The sequence below is a fragment of the Agelaius phoeniceus genome, chromosome 1 (genome assembly GCF_051311805.1).
Source record: "Agelaius phoeniceus isolate bAgePho1 chromosome 1, bAgePho1.hap1, whole genome shotgun sequence".
Classification (NCBI taxonomy): domain Eukaryota; kingdom Metazoa; phylum Chordata; class Aves; order Passeriformes; family Icteridae; genus Agelaius; species Agelaius phoeniceus.
The window spans coordinates 3,090,069-3,109,195 of NC_135265.1; the positions used below are offsets into that span (position 1 = coordinate 3,090,069).

Genomic DNA, 19,127 nt, shown 5'->3' on the forward strand with positions numbered 1-19,127 from the left:
TGAGCCTGCTCTGGACTGGGACCTGGGAACACCAAGAGTTTGCACCTTGTGGCTGCAGCAGCTGCCCCAGCACAGGAGGGACTGAGAACAGAGTAACCACTCCCAAGAGAGACTTTCTGAATTTGTCATCTTTTTTCAGAGTGAAGAAAGGGTGTTGTCACTTGGAATTGTTCATTTTGTGTGCTGGGGGGTGCTTTGCCTGTTAAATAAACAGGTTCTTTCCACTTCTCCCTGAGGAATCCTTCCCAAACCAGTTGGGGAGAGGGGCCATGTGGGTTTGCTTTCTGGAGGGGCCCCCTTTTGGAGGTTTTCTCCCAAATTTGCCCTAAACCAGGACAACATCTCTGCCCCACCTGAGTGCCCAGGTATCTGTGCTAAATTCCTGCTAAAATCACCAGTCAGGATCTCGTCCTGGAGCGTACCCCAGCCGATCAGGATGTACCACCAGAAGTATTTCCTCTCCGAGAAGAAGGAGATGACCAGCAGGGTGTGAAGGTACAACCCCTCCACCAGCAGCCAGAAGAAGTTGGCCATGACACAGTACTGGAAGAAAACCATCATGGCCTTGCAGCCCACCTGGAAGAAAAGAAATGAGCAGTGGTGAACTGTTGGAACCCTGGTTACTGAGAATTTCAGACTTTCTGTGCTGACCCCCAAGAGAACACTGCATTTGACCTGAGGCTGTGGAGAAGCTTCCAAAATGGAATGACAGAACTGGGATTGTGGGTGTGGAGTTTGAATAGAAGTGTGTGATATCACAGGGTGGAAAACTTAGAGGTGTAGGTTTTAGAATGCAGTAATATATATATAAAACAAGATGGAGGTTTTAAAGCAGAAGCTGGTCCTTCTTCACCTTCTTCTTCATGAGTATAAGTAATATTGTGCAATTAGATAAAAAAATCTGCATTACAGACCATGAGTAGTTAGTTATTAAGTTAAAAGCAAAAATAACTTGTGTCATTTCTTAATTAGACAGTTTATACTTAAAAAAACCTTATAAAAAAAGATACAGCTCCATTTTTAACTCATTAGAAAGAATTACTATTAAACTCACACTTTATTAGACTGTAATGTAAATAAGAACTAATAAACATCTGAGTCCAAACAAGAAATATCATCTCACACATTTAATCCCAACCTTAACAAAGAAAAAAAAACCAACCAAACAAAAAAAAAACCCAAAAATCCACAAATCCACACAGTGGTGCCCTGTGTTAGGAACTACAGCACATTCCCACAGGAAAGAAATTTCCACCAAATTACCAGTAACCCTTGCTCTGGGTGTATCTTTGGGGTTGCTTTGTGCAGCACCTGAACTCCTTATGGAATGAATTCTATGGTGAAAAGTCTACAAGAAGTTGCTCCTCTCTAGGAGAAGAAGGACTGGGATATGCATTTTTAAAATAAAGGAAAATAAAATAAAATAAAATAAAATAAAATAAAATAAAATAAAATAAAATAAAATATAGGCAGGAGAAGCAGGGAAAGCACACAAAACCATGCAGAGATTTTATTGCTGTGGAAGGGGAGAGATTTGAAAAGGGAAGGTGAATTGTTTACCTTCAGGAAATGAATAATTAAACACAGTAACTTGCTGTGTGGAGATTTCACTGCAGCTCAGGTAATGGGAACAGTTCCCTTAGCAAAGAAATAAATACAAATGGAAATTTCTGACACTCAAGGGAAATTTCTGACACTTGGCACCCACTGCATCATTACACACCCTCCAGGTGTTGGCTCAGCAATTGCCCTGCTGCTTTCAGTGGGTGACACCCTGCATTTTCTGGGGCAAGAGTTTGCTCTCACTCCCTGGTTGGTGGCACTTCCCTGGTGTCCCGCACGTGTAGAATGTTTGATTTAGAGCAACAATATTAATTTAGAGCACCAGTGACAAGACCTCATTTCTCCCTCTACTCCTCTCCTGCTGAAAGCAGTTGCTACAAAACACTGTTAAAAGGAGGTTAAAGGTTAAAAGGAGAAAGGTTAAAGGTTAAAAGGAGAAGTGTGGGAAGAGTTTTTTTCAATGCCATGTGTTTTGGGAGGAACTGTCCCCACCCTCACCCCCAGACCCATCAGTGTGTGACCCTGGGGACCCTGCTGGGCTCCTGGTAACCACCTGGGAGGTGAACTCCTTCCCAACTCAGAATATTCTGTATGTGACTTCAGGGGCTGCCTGAAGGAGGGAAGGTGGCACAGGGCTGGGCTGTCAAAGGTGGGGATGCAGCAGCCTCATCCCAATGGCATCACCTTGCCATTCACATTTTTTGGAAAACCCCTTCACCCAGGATTTTTCTCCTGGGAAGCTGAAAAGCCTCAGAGAAAAAGGAAAACAATTCTTATCTCATTTGCTTCTCCTGTGTTGTGCTCATGTGGAATGTGTTTGGAGATTGTTTACCCACAGGTGATTGTTTCATTGGATTCTGCTGTGAGTTGTTTTCACTCTTTGGCCAATCAGGGCCAAGCTGTGTCAGGACTCTGGAGAGAGTCAGGAGTTTTCATTATTATCTTTTTAGCCTTCTGTAAGTATCCTTGCTGTATTCTTTAGTATAGTTTAGTATAGTATTCTTTAATATAATACAGTATCATGAAATAATAAATTAGCCTTCTGAGCACATGGAGTTAGATTTATCATTCCTCCCTTTGTCGGGGATCCCAGCAAATACAATACATCACCACAGCTTTGGTTTCTCCCTGATTTTGTGTGCATGTGGCTGTGTGACACTGCCACCCCTCCTTCCTTTTCCCCAAAGCCTCCTTGGTGTGTTTGCAGGGATCTGTGTGTGAGTGAATTCCTTCATGGTTTCCCTTTGTGGGTGTTTGGCCCTAATTCAGCAGCTCCCAGGTGAGACACTGTCAGAGCCCAGGACATTGTTCTGGCTGCCCTGGAGGACTCGAGACCCTGGCAGGGGCTCAGAGACCTTGGCATGGAGTCAAAACCACCTGTGCCTTTGATTTTAGTCCATGGAAACAATTACCAAAGTTGTGTGAGGATTTAAAAGCCACAAGAGTTTGAGTAGAATGACAGTGAATTTATCACAGGGTGAAAATGTAGAATTTTGGGGATTTAGAATGGGGGTTCAAGAGGCAAGATGGAGGGATCTGGGTGTGTCCTGTCCTTCTTCTTCTTCTTGTCCTCCATCTTCTGCTGTGATGGTGACACTTCTGGATTGGTTTAGGGTAGAGACAGACTGTCTAACATAGGTGATAGATATTGGAAAATTATTGTAAATAAAGTACACGTAGTTTTTAGTATAAAAAGCCAACACCACCCCAAGGGCGGTCAGTGTGCCATGAATTGAACTGCTGGACAGATCTCAGCAGGTCAGAGAAAGAATGTCATAAATAAGAGAAACTAAACAACCTTGAAAAGCAAAGCCAAAGAACCTTGGTAGTGGGGCTGGGAAAAAAGACTTTTTAGTACTTCAAGAGCCATTTCAAGCACACAAAACCTGAGGTTTGAGGGGACAGATCTGATGCATCTCAACCACCTGCCTGTAAAACAAAGATTTCCTTTGGGGATTGTGCACCAGGAGATCACTTCTGGATGGTTGCACTGAACTCGTGGCAGAGGCAGGAGCACAGCACAAGGGCTGCAAGGCTTCACAGGACAAGGGAAGGCTGCTCACAAACAGTGCACGTGGTTTCTGCCTTGCCTGGCAGAAAAGGAAAGGAAATCCCTCAGGAAGGGATTTCCAGCCTGACTTTGCAGAGCTATTGCTGTATAGAGAGAAAGCTGTGCTGAACTCAGGCCTGTGGCAGCAGAAATTGCAGATCCAAATCCATCCCCTCTTCTCCCAGCACTGGCAAACATCAATTTTGTGGCAGTCTCTGACCCTAATCCCTCCCTTAAAGGGGTGGTGGCTTGTCACAAAGCTGAGGTGGATCATGGTTAGCAGCCGGATCTGATCATCCTCTAGGTCTGTCCAACCTTAATAATTCTATAATTAAATTAATTTATTTTATGGTTTTATTTCTCCATGCACATGGGCAGCAGCTGGGTTTTGGCAACTTTTTCTCTTCCTGGGTAGCAGATAAATTCTTTTCTCCTTGCTGAGGGATATTGGCTTATTTGAGCAGTTCCTATCACTCTTGGAATTTTTGGTTTTACCTGGAGAAAAGACCTTTTTGTGCAGCATTTTGAGTGCATGGCAGTAATGTCTTGCAGCCAGGGATCCCCTGTGGCATTGGAACAGAGCTGGATGCACTGTCCTGTCCTTAAAATTAAATAATGACATTTTTCCACTGCCTGGGCTTGCTAGTGCTGCCTAAAGTGGGTAAGTTTAAAAGAGGTGCAGTTTGATTGCTGATGATCCAGTTGATCCTCTTTGACAGTGGCACATTTGGAAAACAGCCCTTCCTGGCTTTTGGGAGACCTTATTCCATGCAGCCCTTGGTAATGGGTCTCCACCTTCCTGACTGATAAAATTCAGCCTCAGAGAGGCTGGTTTAATGCTGGGGAATAAAATCCTCTTTTATGTAAGATATCTTACCCTTTAGATGACAGGCACAGGGCAGAGATGAGCCTTTACATCTCTAGAATTTATTTTTTTTCCATAAAGAGCAGACCTCACGATGTGTCACTGTTGAAAGACTAACATGGGCTATTTTTAGATCAGACATTTTCAAGAGAAAAAGCTGAATTACATCACTGCTTTTGCTACTCTCTCTTCTCCCACAGGCTCATTTACAGATTATTTCCTTGTCTTTCCTCAGGGATCTTGCTCTGCTCATGTCCACAGCAGATGTGGCAGTGAGATGGTTTTTCCCTTGGTTTTCTGGCTCCTCTCTTGTTCCTCTCCTTAGAGCTGCATCAAGGATGTACCAGTTGCTTTTCCCATGAAAATCCCTCCCTTTCCATGTGTGTAAATCCAGCACTGACAAGGCCACCACTAAAACGTGTCCCCAGGAGAGAGAGAAAGAGAAAGGAAAAAGAGAAAGAGAAAGAAAAAGAGAAAGAGAAAGAAAAATAGAGAAAAAGAGAAAGAGAAGGAAAAGGAGAAAGAAAAAGAGAAAGAAAAATAATAGAGAAAAAGAGAAAGAGAAGGAAAAGGAGAAAGAAAAAGAAAAAGAAAAATAATAGAGAAAAAGAGAAAGAGAAGGAAAAGGAGAAAGAAAAAGAGAAAGAAAAATAATAGAGAAAAAGAGAAAGAGAAGGAAAAGGAGAAAGAAAAAGAGAAAGAAAAATAATAGAGAAAAAGAGAAAGAGAAGGAAAAGGAGAAAGAAAAAGAGAAAGAAAAATAATAGAGAAAAAGAGAAAGAGAAGGAAAAGGAGAAAGAAAAATAATAGAGAAAAAGAGAAAGAGAAAGAAACTAACTTAGGCTAACTCAGGCTTAGCACACCCAACCTGTTGTGTAACAACAGCAAAAAAGCAAATTAAAAACAAACAAGCCAGACTGCCTGGCAAAAAGCCATCACTTTAATTTCTTCCCTCAGCTTAATTGCAGTTGTAGACCAGGTTCAAACAGGTGGGCTCTAAAAAAAGCCCCACAAAGTTTATGTTTGATAATCAAGGTGAATTGTCTTCAAAAACTCGAACGAGAAAATTCCTCCTAAATCAATTGGGTGCCTTTGACTCCTTCCCTCCCTCCCTGTCACAGGCTGTGACAAGCAGGGAACTTCCCACAATAAATTGCTGCACTAGTGAGTGGCTCTGCAGCTCCTCCTGGGAGATACACAGAAATTTAGGGTATTAGGAACAATATCTGTGAATGAAGAAATGTGATTGAAGAAATTCTTAAAATGCCATCTTGACAGAAGCAAAGGGGCTCACGATGGACTCCAGTGTGAAAGTCTCTGTGAAAGCAATTTATGATCTATCAGGACTTATGAAAAATAAAAGACCTTCATGGGAATAGTCATCTTATGTCTTGATGATGAACCTTTCAGAGGCTTCAACTCTAAGTGTAAAAATGTATTATTAACAGCACGGGCAGATCAATTTAACTGGATTCATGGTCACTGCCTGCCTCAGGCACAGGAAGAAGAGCTCCCAAACCCACATTTTCCCTGTTAGCTTCCTGCTCTGCACCCATGGTGCCTCAGAAACATTATGCAAGAGCACTCTAAAGCCTTACCAGTAGCTAATTAATTCCATTTATCTTAACCTGCTTTCCTTCAGGTCACAATCCATTACATTTTCATGCACCCATCATTGCCCCGAGAGCACGCCCTGCAGTACTCGCCTCATGTCAGCTGTCACTGGGCAATTTATGAAGCCATTAGAACCTGGATTTGTGTCTGGGCTCGTGGATTTGTTACCACTTGATAAAGCAGAAATGCCATTCCCAGATGGATGAGCTGGGCTGCGCAGCCTGACCCAGGCACACCCCCCTGCCTCAGCCAGGTAAGGCTTTCCTGCTCCCATCAAAATGTGGAGCAATGGAGACATCAGGAAGAAGCTTTTGGATCAGTTTCTATTTCTATTTCTATTTCTATTTCCCTATATTCTATAATATAATTTCTATTATTTCTATTTCTATTTCTTTCCTGTGCCTACCTGCAATAAAGGTTGGGCTATTACTGAACCTGGATGGAGCATTGTACCCCTCATTAGGGAATTATTTCTGCAGAAAGAGCTCAATCCAAAGTCCTAAGGCTTAATTTAAAGCTGGTTTAAACTTGGTTTTTCTCTGTACTTTCACCTCCTCAGTGCCAGCTGAAAATGGTAAGGCATTTATAGAAACAGAATCCCAGAATGTTTTGGGCTGGAAACCTTAACTATCAACCAGTGGACCCCCTTCCATGGGCATGGCATCTTTCACTGTCCCAGGGTGCCCCAAGCTCTGTCCAGCCTGGCTTTGGACACTTCCAGGGATGAGGTGAGGATTTACAAGGAAATTACATGATACAGCCTCTATTTCATGTGCAAAGCATGGCAGGGGCAGATCCTGCAGTGATTAAAACAAATGGAGTTGCACCAGTAAATTTTGTATTAAAAAAAATTGAGTTGCACCAATGAATTTTGTATTAAAATAAATGGAGTTGCACCAGTGAATTTTGTATTAAAATAAATGGAGTTGCACCTGTAAATTTTGTATTAGAATAAATTGTACCACTTTACACTGATGAAAAATGTGGTGCACATGGCTGCTCTTCATGCCTTGCCCACTTCCCATGCAGGCTTCCTCAAATCCAACACTGGATTCAGGATTCAGGAAGAAACTCTTTTTCCTGCTTTCCCTCACACAAGAAGCAACTTTAAGCCCCATGACTGTGATCCTCGAGGCTATTTAAGAATTTCTCTTTGCTGGTTTTAACAGGGGTTATGTAACTGTCAGTCTTGAAGGACTCAGCCTTTCTATTTTGTCTCTCAGGAATTCCTGTTTGATTTTTGGGGAGCTGTCTTGTGAGTGTTTCTGAGATGCTGATTAGCTCTGGCTGGTCTAACCTGGGTGTCAGATGACTCAGAGTTGAGTTCAGGTGTAAAAATAGAATTATTTTGGTAAATGAGTTAACTGTGGCTGTTTTGTGCTCTTCAGTCACAGGATAAAGGCACTCATGAGCACACCTGCAGTGGTAAACCAAGTCAACCACAAGGCAGCAACTAAAAAGAGAAGTGATCAGGGTTTTAATAAAGCCCTTCCTCTCATTTTTCCCAATTTCTCTCTCTTTTTGTGTGTTGGTGCCAGCCCATGATGGTGGCACTGCTGTGTCCAGGATCACAGAATCACTAAAGTAAAGAAAATTCCTCCTCCAGAGCTCTGCCAGTCTGACCTTCATTCCTGTTTTATTTCCTTCTGCCTCCTTCATTCCTGTTTTTTTTTTCCTTCTACCTTCATTCATGGGTTTTCCCTTCTGCCTCCATTCCTGTTTTATTTCCTTCTGCCTCAATTCCTGGATTATTCCCTTCTGCCTCCATTCCTGTTTTATTTCCTTCTGCCTCAATTCCTGGATTATTCCCTTCTGCCTCCATTCCTGGGTTATTTCCTTCTGCCTTCATTCCTGGGTTATCCCCTTCGCCTTCATTCCTGTTTTTTTATTTCCTTCTGCCTCCATTCCTGGATTATTCCCTTCTGCCTCCATTCCTGGGTTATTTCCTTCTGCCTCCATTCCTGGGTTATTCCCTTCTGCCTCCATTCCTGGGCTATTTCCTTCATTCCTGGATTTTTTCCTTCTGCCTCCATTCCTGTTTTTTTTTTAATCTTCTGCCTCCATTCCTTCCCTCTTTCCGTTGTTTTGCATGATTTACAGGACCTTTCTCTAGGGCTTGTTTGGTTTTTTTTTTGTTTGTTTTGTTTTGTTCTTTATTTTTCCATTCCCCTCTGTTTTGCTGTAAACCTTAGACTGTAGCAGTGATCATCAGATATCACCCAAGGAAACAGCTGACTCTCTAACATTTGTTTTGCTTTAACACAGGTGCATAAAAAACCTTCTACTGTTCCATTTCTCCATCAGCCTGCATATCATGGTGCTCCCACATAGATCTGAGTAGCCTCACTGCTGGAAATGAAAACGTATCTGTCTTCAACTTCCATAAATAAAATTCATTTAGGGGCCTGTAGCTGTTATCAGTTTGTCCTGAGGGAATTAAAATAAAAAACCACCAATTTTTCACTCTGAAAAGATGAGATATGCATGCAAATTCTCAACTGCTGAACTCCCACTCTCCTTTGCAAGGAATAATTTTTGCTTTGGATTTTTTTTTTTTGTTTTACTGGAATAATACAAAAGGGAAAAGATAAATTATGTGATCTCCCTTGGCTGAATCTCCAGCAAGGGGAAACTTGCAGAACTCAGAAAAAAACGCCAGCCTGAATTTAATCTGTAGAATCTGATCTTTGTTTCCAGCAAACTGTTGGCTTTGTCTTCAGCAGGGCTGGAAATGTAAGTGGTTCATCATTATTATGCCATCCAGATATGACAGTAATGAAACTATATCAAAACCTATCCCTAAACCCACAAAAAATTATATAAAACAACGATTGAAGTGTTCAGTTCAATCCTTCTGCCACATTTGTTGTTTTGACTGTTGTTTTCTGCAGGGTGCATCCCAGGGAGAGAAGGAAAAGGGAAGATAAATGGTGGGAATGCCAAGAAGGAAGGGCACTAAACCTAAGGAAATCAGGGATAAAAACTAAAACTTCTAAGGAGGTCTCTTGAGTCTGGCAGGGAAAAAAAACACAAAACAAAAATAACCAAAAACAAAACCAAAGCAAACAAAACAAAAACACAAAAAACCAAACCAGAAAAAAAAATAAAGGCAAATCCAGACTGTAAAAATTTTTCACACACAATGAACAATCTGCAGATGTAAAAAAGCCACGTGTGGTGAGTTTTCCATCAGAAATGACCAATTAGTGAGACAGAACATAACCTGAGTGAGACAAAAGCAATATTGAGGAAGCTGAATTGAAGAATTATTGAAGAACTCAGGGTGGGTGGTTCCACAGAGCCCTCTGGGCCTCATCATCTCCACATCCAAGTGCTTAAAGCCCCAGCTGACAAACACACTCGAGCAGATGCCTGCTTTAATCCATTTAAGCCAATAGGAAGATTCAGTTACACATAATTATAATTAAAAAGCTACATAAGTACTTTGTGAGAGAGAGGGAGGAAGTGGGTATGGTCTCCTCATGGTACCTTGAGCAGAACATGGTGTCTGTGCATGGCCATCACACCCCTCTAGAAAATTCCCTGCAGAGTTTTGTTTCTTACTGGAAAATCCCACAAAAATCCAGTTTTGGAAGAGGTCAGTCTAAGGATTCCCCATGAGCTTTAGCACAAGTCTCTGTTAATTTGGTGAGAGTTCTTTATCTGACTCCTTATAGTATATATTGTGAATCTGTTAAGATTGTGGTGGTAATATATTTGCAGTCATAAGGTACTAGATCATAATAATAGAAAATATTATATAATTATATAATTATATTATATAATTATATATTTATATATAATTTATAATATATATAAATATATATAATATATAAAATTATATATATTATATATATAAATATATAATATATATGTAATTATATATATAATATATATAATTAAATATATATAATAATATAATTTATATATTAAATATTATATAGTTATATAATTACATAATATAATTATATAATTATATAATATAATTATATTATATAATTATAATTATTAATATAGAATTTTATAATTCTATATTAATATATAATATTATTAATATAATAATAATAAAAAGTGTTTTTTAATAGTAGGGAGAGCTTAAGCTGCTCTCTTTAATTGTTTCTCTCAAGCCTTTAATTATGTCGTGTGTCAGTGGTACATATTTGGGATTTGTATTTTGTTTGCCATATTTTATTGGTATGGCTATTATTTGTGTTGATGTCATGTCAAAATCTCCTTCCTTTCATGCTTTTTTTCTGATTTCTGCTTAATTGGTAGAATTTGGAATGTCTCTTGAAGGATCTTTTGTATTATTATTTGAGCTGACTCTTGGAATACGAGGAAATGAGGCCAATTCTCTGCTTTTATTCTGTAGGTTTGTGTCTCACAAAGATGCTCCTTCTTCAGGCTTTGAGGCTGTATTCATTCCTTCCTTCACTGTGCCTAGGCACAAATCTAACAGGCTGGGACACCTGGGAGGAGGAGAAGGAGTGAGGGACATTTACAGAGCCACCAGTGCTGAGTTTCCTTGGTATGGGACAAGGGGCCTTGTGCAGGTTCTGGGTTTAAAGGTCATTTAAACCTGCTCCATTTAGTCATAAAAACAAGCCCTGCTTGTCAGCTCAGGATTTCTGCCCACTGAAAACAGGTTGATTTTTTCACCCAAGCAGCAAGACTTTTCTTTCCCCCAGGAGAGAGTTTATCCATAAAGCAGGACCAAGGGCTACACATCACTCTGCAAACATCACCCACTGCTGGCTCACACCATCACTCAGTGATGCTCATCACATATATTTTATAATTTGGCTGCACTGGCCCTGTAATGCTTACAGCCACATTCTCAGGCACTGTGGCTCATCACATATATTTTATAATTTGCCTGCACTGGCCCTGAAATACTTACAGCCACATTCTCAGGCACTGTGGCCCATGGAAATGCTCAACAAAGCAATTTTTTGGGGTGTTTGTTCGTGTTGAACACAGTAGCAATCCAATTCTCTTTGAGTTTAAAGTGGTGGAGAGTTAAAACCACACCTGAAGTGTCCTAAGCTAGGTAAAATGAAGAAAAATGCAGAAAAGCCTACTAAAAATGTTTTTTAATTACATGTATGTCTTCCTGTGTTGGAGTTCCTACTTGATTGAAGCATTGACACATTTGTTGGTTAATTTTTGTGTGGCTGGAGCACAACACATAATTTAAAATCTTCTTACTGCAGCAGGTAATATCAAATTGAGGACTTTGGTGCCTACATCAGAAATGCTGGCAGAGGTTTCTATTCATTTGGATTTTATAGCCCTAAATCTGTTCTGTCTTTACCCTTTCATTCCCTAAAGGAACCGAGTGTGGTGTTTCTCTTCCAATGAAACACCTTTGTTGCTTTGGGTTTGCCTTGTTCTAAACCAGAGTAGCAGTGAGAGCATTCAGCAAATTGTTTGTTGAAATCTCTCCCCAGACTGAAGGAGCTCAAGGCCACATCCATTACACACACAACCTTCAGTGAATTGTGTATAAAATCCTGACTATATGAATTAGCACCAGGACTCCCAAGTCCAGCTTTATCCTGCAAGTTCAAAGCACAAACTTAGCTCAAGCTAACCCAACCAACCCCACAGGAACACAATGGATTTTATAAAAATTTTTCCTATCTGATTAATGTTAGGAGAGGCATTTTGTGTCAGTGTTTTTAGACTGTGACCTAAAAAAATTGTCCAAAATGCTGGTTCTAGACTGCAAGGGATATGCTCAGCCTAATCTGGTGGTGACAGATTTGTTCCACATAATTTTATAATCATTATGCATCATCCAGCCATTCACCCTGAGCTGGCAATTAACTCAAAAATCTTCTGATGGGAGAAACATAAAAATGTTGTAGCCATGGGGGCTACCTGAAAGTTCAGGTATTCAGGATTCTGCAGGAAAATCCTGTATTTACACCCAGAAATGTTTCTGCATGGATGAGAAGCAAACACTGCATCCAGCAGAATCCAGTGCAAACTCCCACAGGGATGAGAGGTGGGTTCCCATTCTGTGGCCTCTCCTGGCTTGGCTGCTCTGCCAATTGGCATTGACAATTAATCTGTGGCAATTGATTCCAGTTTCCACGTCTTTCTACCCATTCATGGACCTTCAGAAGAAAATCCCATTCCAAGAATCCAGAGAGGATCACAGGGAGGAGGGAGCAGACAGGGAAAGGAATCATGCTGCACACAGTTCTCGGGAAAAGCTGAGAGGAGGCTGCTCTGAGTTTCAACTCAGGCATGCTCAAGCAGAAAGGTCATTGTAACAGCAGGGACAGGACTCAGGGTGAGGATACAGGAAAGCCAGAAAGCAAGGAAGAAATTGGGTGGATGGAGAAGAAAAGAGAGTATTTTTTTCTGGTGGTGTATGACATGAGAAACAGGTCCAGAGGTATCAGCAAGCAGCTCATCCAATGCTCTGAATTTACTATGGAGGGTTCCTGGGGTTTTTTTTTTGTTTTGTTTTGTTTTTTTTTTTTTTTCCCCTGGATAACTTCTGATCACATCTCTTCATTTTGGTGATTTCCATTTCCTGCCTAAATTTATTCATGACTGGTGTCCTCTTACGTCAGCGTGGCCTTTAGATAAACAGCCCTTCTCCCTCCTTAATGTTTGCTCCAGCTGATAACACTGACTTTGAAAGGCAAAAAAATAACTTAACTCCTTTATTCCCCTTATTTATCATCCCAGCAGGGAAATCTCACAGTTGCAGACAGTGAGCGTGGGATACTGATTCAGATGAAAAATGGATGATGATGATGATGGTGTCTGCACAGAGATTTCCTGCCTGAAATCCTGCAGAGATCTGGTCACTGGAGCCCAGAGAATCACCCACAGGCAGGGGCCTTTTCCCAAAGGACTGAACAGCATTCCAGCCTCCAGGGAACTGATTAATTAGAGCCCACTGTCTGTGGGTGCACATAACACACACAGCTCATGTGGAAGTACTTATCCCATAGATAACTAAAATTAGTTATGTGAATTTGGATCTGACTCCCATCCTCATGGAAGGAAAAGGTTTTATTGAGTCCCTAAACACAAACCTCCTTTGACCAGGGTATCCAAGAAACTAGCATGTGGCAGGGAGATGGACACAGGACTGACAGGAGCCCCAAAATCCTGTGTAACCTCATGGTGGGTTTGATCTGATGAAATCCTTAAGGTTCAAAAACACCTCTAGGACCATCAAGTCCAGCTTCAGAAAGGACCAGACATAAAATATAAATATATACATTTTGGACTCGGATAATCAATTGATTCCTTCTCCATACAAGTCAAATGGCAGCAATCATGGATTTCTTTTTCCTTTCAAATGAGAAGAGGATTTGAAATCTTCCCAAAGTTCCACCTCACATGCATTTGCAAGGTGATTATTGGTGCATTGCTTAAGAGGGGCAACAAAATGGGGTGGAAATTTTGAGTGCAAGGCTACTTACTGAACTCACAAAGCAGTGCTCAGACTCCCCACTTTCAAACAGGATGACATCCTTGATGAAGACTGCGATGGCTCTCATGATGAAGGACATGAAGAGGTGCATGTGAATGTAATTTCGAGTACAGTGTAGTTTTCTGTGGGGAAGAAATGAAACATTTCTGAATAGCAAATCTTCTCAAAAGCATTCTCTTTATATTTACACATTTCTTCTACTATGACATAGAGTCCCAATTAAACATTAGAAACCCTGAGACAGGCTCTGGTCTGATGAACATCACCACAAATCCACTTAAGCCTCTTTAATTCCACAGAATGTGGCAATCCATGTATCTGCAACCGTACTGCTGCTTTTTCAATCCTCAGAAAAACAGGAAAAAATACAGCATGACAGAAAACAGGTCCATCCCACTGCTCTCCACTGGAAAATAAATGTTTTTGACTGAGCAGACTGTGCTCATATTAAATGCTTTTTTTCTACAGAATGTTTCTGCTGCAATAATTCTTTTCAAAGTGAAATGTCTTTTCAAGCAGGCAAATAAATTCTTAGCATCTGTTCCCAGAATTAACACATATTACAGACTTTCTGGAATAATATGAACTATATTTTCACTTAAAAATTACTGGTTGTTAACGATACTGAGAACTACACCACAGTTTTTCTATCCCTTGCCTGCTAATATTTTGAAGACAAATTCTGATCAAGTGGGATTTTTTTTTTTTTTTCAAAAGAGAATTTACACCAGCTAAAGTGAAAGGCCTGATTGTCTGGAAATGGGTACTTTGTATAGACACCAGAACCACACCAGACCTCACTCAGCAGCACAAGGAAATTAGCACCTCTTAATGAGCCAGTGGGCAGTGGCAGAGGTTGTGCTGCTAATCTCTGATGATGGCAAAATAATGGGGCTGAGCTGAGTCCTCTGTGCCTGCAGGCCAAGGCAAGTCAAGCCAAGCTGTTTCCCACCAAGGAAAAACAGGATCCTCAATGGTTTCACCGGCCTGGCTGGCTCTTTGTGCCTTGTGGAGGTTGTTGGCATGTGTCTGATTGACTCCTCCATTGTAAGGGGAGTGGAGAGAGCACTTGGGAAGAGAAGTGATAAGTTCCTGAAGGGTGACACCAGCCTTGGTGTAAAATACCCTAGAAAATGTGCTCTGTCTTAAATGAGGAGATGGAGCCTCATCCAAAGGGTTCTTCCAGCCCAGCTTTTAGCTGATCTCTCTTTACATAAATTAATTTATAATAGGAGATGGCATATATGCAGGCATCTTCATTGGAGGCAACCAAATTTAGATACCTGATTCTATTGCAAAAAATAGAGAGCAAGAATGAATCCATTTGTTGCAGTCTGGGATTCCAATGCCACTTGGTGAGCTCCAGACTATGTGCCCATCCATCCATCCATGAGGCCCTGGGTCTCCTGCAGGCCCTGCATCCTATCTGCCACAATTGTGCACATCTCAGGGACAGTAGCAAGTTAAAATGGCCCTGGATGTCTCTGTCTTGCCATAGAGTGACAGCAGGAAGGGTTTTTGGAAAAGACTTTGGGAGGAAACGGGCTGCCCAGAGAAACTGTGGATGCTCCATCCCTGGAAGTGTCCAAGGTCAGGTTGGATGGAGCTTGGAGCAACCTGGGATAGTGGAAGGTGTCCCTGCCCAGGGGATGGAATGAGATGATCATTAAGGTTGCTTCCACCCCAAACCATTCTGGGATTTTGTGATCCTGGATATTTTTGGATGCAATTTTGGATACCAGTGTGAATACCTACTTAAGGCAGAAATTCCTTGGTATCCATATATAGGACTCCGTGGACTGTAACCCTCTAAAAGAGATCCATCATAGAACAATCTGCCTTTGGTGAGATGAATCCACCCAAATAACTGCATTTGGGTTACAACTCCCACAGGAACGTCACAAATCACACACCAAAACACAGTGACACTGAAAGATGGAGGAATCTTCCACCCCTATCCAAGACAGATTGACAGAAATCTTGGGCACCTTCCTGTAACACTTAAAACCTGCACAGCTGTCACCCTGTTCTTCTAAGTCTTCTGATATTTACATTCTTGTAATGAAGATTCTCATGCACTTTTCTGTAAATAATTATTGTTTTGCATTCTTTTCTGGAGGAGGAGAAATTTGATGGACTGTTGGTTTGCCCAGTGTCATTGGAGAGGTGGCACTTTCCTCTTCCAATCCACTGTCACTTTTGCAAGTCTATAAATGCTGGAGTCAGAAATTAAACTTCCCTTCTTTTTACCTTGGAGGTTCCAGCGTGCGAGTCGTTTTATTTCATGTCCTACAGTGACACAGCCTTATTTTGTGTCCTTTGTCCACACAGCCTGTAAATCACCAGCCTTTGAGCCCTTTCCCTGATTTTTTTTCTGCTGGTGGCCTTACCTGAAGAGACACAGGATGATCATGGCAGCTGTGAGGGCGATGAGGGACAGGGTGTGTCCGATGGTGTAGCCGGTCTTGACCGTTCCGTAGAACGCCGTTTGCTGGTGTGAAAGAAAGAAAACAGAGCTTTCAAAGAGGTCCAGGAAAATCCTAAACACAGCATCACTGATGTCTGGGACAAGGAAATCATCCTGCTCCATTCTCTTAGAACACCTCTGACTCCTTCACCCTTTAAAATCCCATCCAGTAATGAATGTGACTCAAACACCGCCGGTGTGAGCGTGGAGAACGCATCTGGTTGCAGCAGGGCTTGGACCACTCCAAACCTGGGTTAAAGTTACAAAAGGGAAAGGTTCCTGCTGGAAGGAGGCAGATTTGACACCTGCTCCAGCCTAAAACCTCGTGGAACAGGAGTGATCAATGTTCAGCTAAAGAGTGCATGACACTGGGTCTGATGCAGTGAGAGTGGTGAGATTAATTTTATTAAGGAGGTCTGAGGGCAGAACTGTCTGGGAAATTGGTTTGCTTTTGTGGGATTTACACTGTTGTTTAGGCAAGTAAAACGTTCCACTGTTAACTCAGAAATGTGTGGTAAGTTGGGAATTGGATCCTGGTTTTTCTCTTTAACAGCACACAGAGGGAATCTTTGAGCTTGGATCCAACAGGGAATCCCAGTCTAAATAAAATGGGCAAATAAGCTCTCCCAAGCTCTCTAACAACACTCTAAATCAATAGTTTTTTATTTCCAGCTTTAAAAAAAAGAAAAAAAATCAAGAGGTAAAATTATTTAGACGTTTATCAATTAAAAAAAATATTCAAAGTTTTTATGAAAATCTAACTCAGTTTATGGAAAATTTTCTTTTTTCCAGCTCTTGATTGACCCTCCTCTGCCCTCCTTGTCACCATCTTCTATAAACAATCCAAACAACCAAAACCACAAAGAGCAGGTTAGGCAGAAAATCTAAACCCAACCTTGTTTGGAGAAATACTCTTCCATAACATTGAGAGTTGACATTTTTATGTGCTATTTTCCCTGGCTTTGACAAGTATTGGGTACTTTACAGAAGCAGCGAGGCTGGGATGAGTTGCAATCCTTTAGCATTTGCACAAGCCAGCTTGGAGAGGTGTTAAAACAAACAAGAGATTTCTGAGAGATAACACTGGTCCTGTCTTTGACCACAGATCTCAGAGGTGGTTGAACCACTGTGTCCTTCCAGCCACATCACTGAGAGCTTTGGGTCACTCTGAATAGATAATTCGAGGCTTTCAGGACAATCTATCTGCCTGGTCTTGCCCAGATAAAGCTCTGCAGGTGGGGCCTCACCTGAGGGGGGCAGAGGGGTAGAATCCCCCCTTTCCCTGCTGCCCAGGCTGTGGGATCAGCCCAGGACACAATTGGATTTCTGGGCTACAGGTGCACATGGTCAGCACATGTCCAGCCTCTCATCCACCAGCACCTACAAGATAAAATCTTCTTTCCAAAGATCTCAGAGACAGCTCTGACTTTTCTAATTAAAGCAGTCCACCTCCCTCATGTTTAATCTTTCTCTATTATCTCTATTTTTGATGGCACCAGAGCAGAACTGTTCCAGGAAAGACTTGGCCAGCAGAACGAAGGAGCTCATGGTAGGGGACTGCAGGAGGAAGAGGTTGTCCCACACTTCATTTAGCAAAGTAGCCCTTCTGCCTCTTAGAGTCATTCCCAGGAGCAAGTTATGCACAGAAAGTTCCTGGTGTGATTCAACAAGCAAATGCCTGCTCTCCACTCCATATTTTATAGTGATGAATACTTCTTGTGCAGAGAGGGATGGTTCTGCATGCAGCTTTAATGCAGGATGTGGGGTCATCTCTGCTCTGGAAACTGCACATAATGGCTTCTCACTCTTCACTGCACTTGCTAATGACAGTTGGTTCCTATTCCAGAGATATCCAAGCAGAGAATTTGACCCAAGATCATAAATGGAGTTGAAATTTCACTCAGGGTCCAGATTATAAAATATTCTTATTAGAAAAGAAAGGGATGTAGATAAGTGGAGGCAATGCATGCCAGGATGGCTGACTGTTTTACAGAATGAAATCAGGCAAATTCATCATTGTCTCTTTGACTTCTAAAAGCTTCTGCTTAATTTAACAGGAGTGTGATAATAACAATTATTTGAGGTAGGTGCTAAATTGAGATTAACTGAGATTTATTTTCCTTGGTTTCTATTCAGTAACTTCAACATTTGTCCCTTGGTTGACAATGGGAAACATTTACAATTTTGGGAGAAAAAAAAAGAGAAATACTGGTATCAAGTCTTTCAGGAGCCAAGTGTTTTGGGGTTCATGTCATCCAGCCCAAAGTCATTGGGGTTCTCTTGAGAGTAAATGAAAAGAAATTTCTTTGGAGAGAAATGTGGGCTGAACTGACCTCTGGAGGTGTTTCTTTATTTTGCCATTTTCAGGCAAAACCTACAGAGACCTGGTGCTGGAACCCTGGATACTGAGAATTTCACTTTCTGTGTTGAAAGGCACAGATCCTCAAGAGAACAATGCATTTGACCTGAAGCTACAGAAAAAGCTTCCAAAATTGATTAATAACACAAAGATTATGAGTGTGTGGTTTAAATAGAAGTGTGTGACATCACATAGGGGAAAACTTAGAGTTTAAAGTTTTAGAATATAGTAATATATATAAGGCAAGATAGAAGTTTTAAAGCAGTAGCTAATCCTTCATCTTCAATTTCTTCTTCATGAGTTTAAGTAGTATTTTATAATTAGATAGAAAAATCCACATTGAGGAACACAAGTAGTTATTAAGTTAAAAATAAAGATAATTTAATTTCTTAATTAGATAGTTTTTCCTTAAAAGACCTTATAGAGATAAATACAAAGCTGTTTTGTAACTTATTAGTGAAATACTGTAAAACTCACAACTTATAATACTACAATATAACCAAGAACTAATAAACATCTGAATCCAAAATACCATCCCTACACATTTAACCCCGACCCTGACCAAAGCAAAAAACAAAACAAAACCCCAATAACCCTGGGGTGGCCCTTCTGAGCAGATGGAAACACAGCAGGGAGAAGAGCATCACATCTGGCAGAGGAGCAGGATAACAGCCCCGCTCCCCATTTGCTAAAGGTCAGTTTGGAGAAGGGCTCATCATCCCTGCATGGACCCCAAGAGCAGCATTT

The 19,127-nt window shown here is 41.2% G+C and overlaps 1 protein-coding gene across 1 annotated transcript in view; it reads right to left on the reverse strand.

The window, feature by feature from the left end:
* VIPR1 (vasoactive intestinal peptide receptor 1) overlaps window positions 1–19,127 on the reverse strand; it is a 121,473-nt gene that overhangs the window by 25,487 nt on the left and 76,859 nt on the right. Inside the window, exons 5-7 of the mRNA XM_077185988.1 lie at window positions 15,945–16,045; window positions 13,544–13,676; window positions 423–576 (exon numbers count right to left, since the gene is read on the reverse strand). Of these exons, the coding sequence (XP_077042103.1) occupies window positions 423–576; window positions 13,544–13,676; window positions 15,945–16,045 (388 nt within the window). The remainder of the gene's footprint in view (window positions 1–422; window positions 577–13,543; window positions 13,677–15,944; window positions 16,046–19,127) is intronic.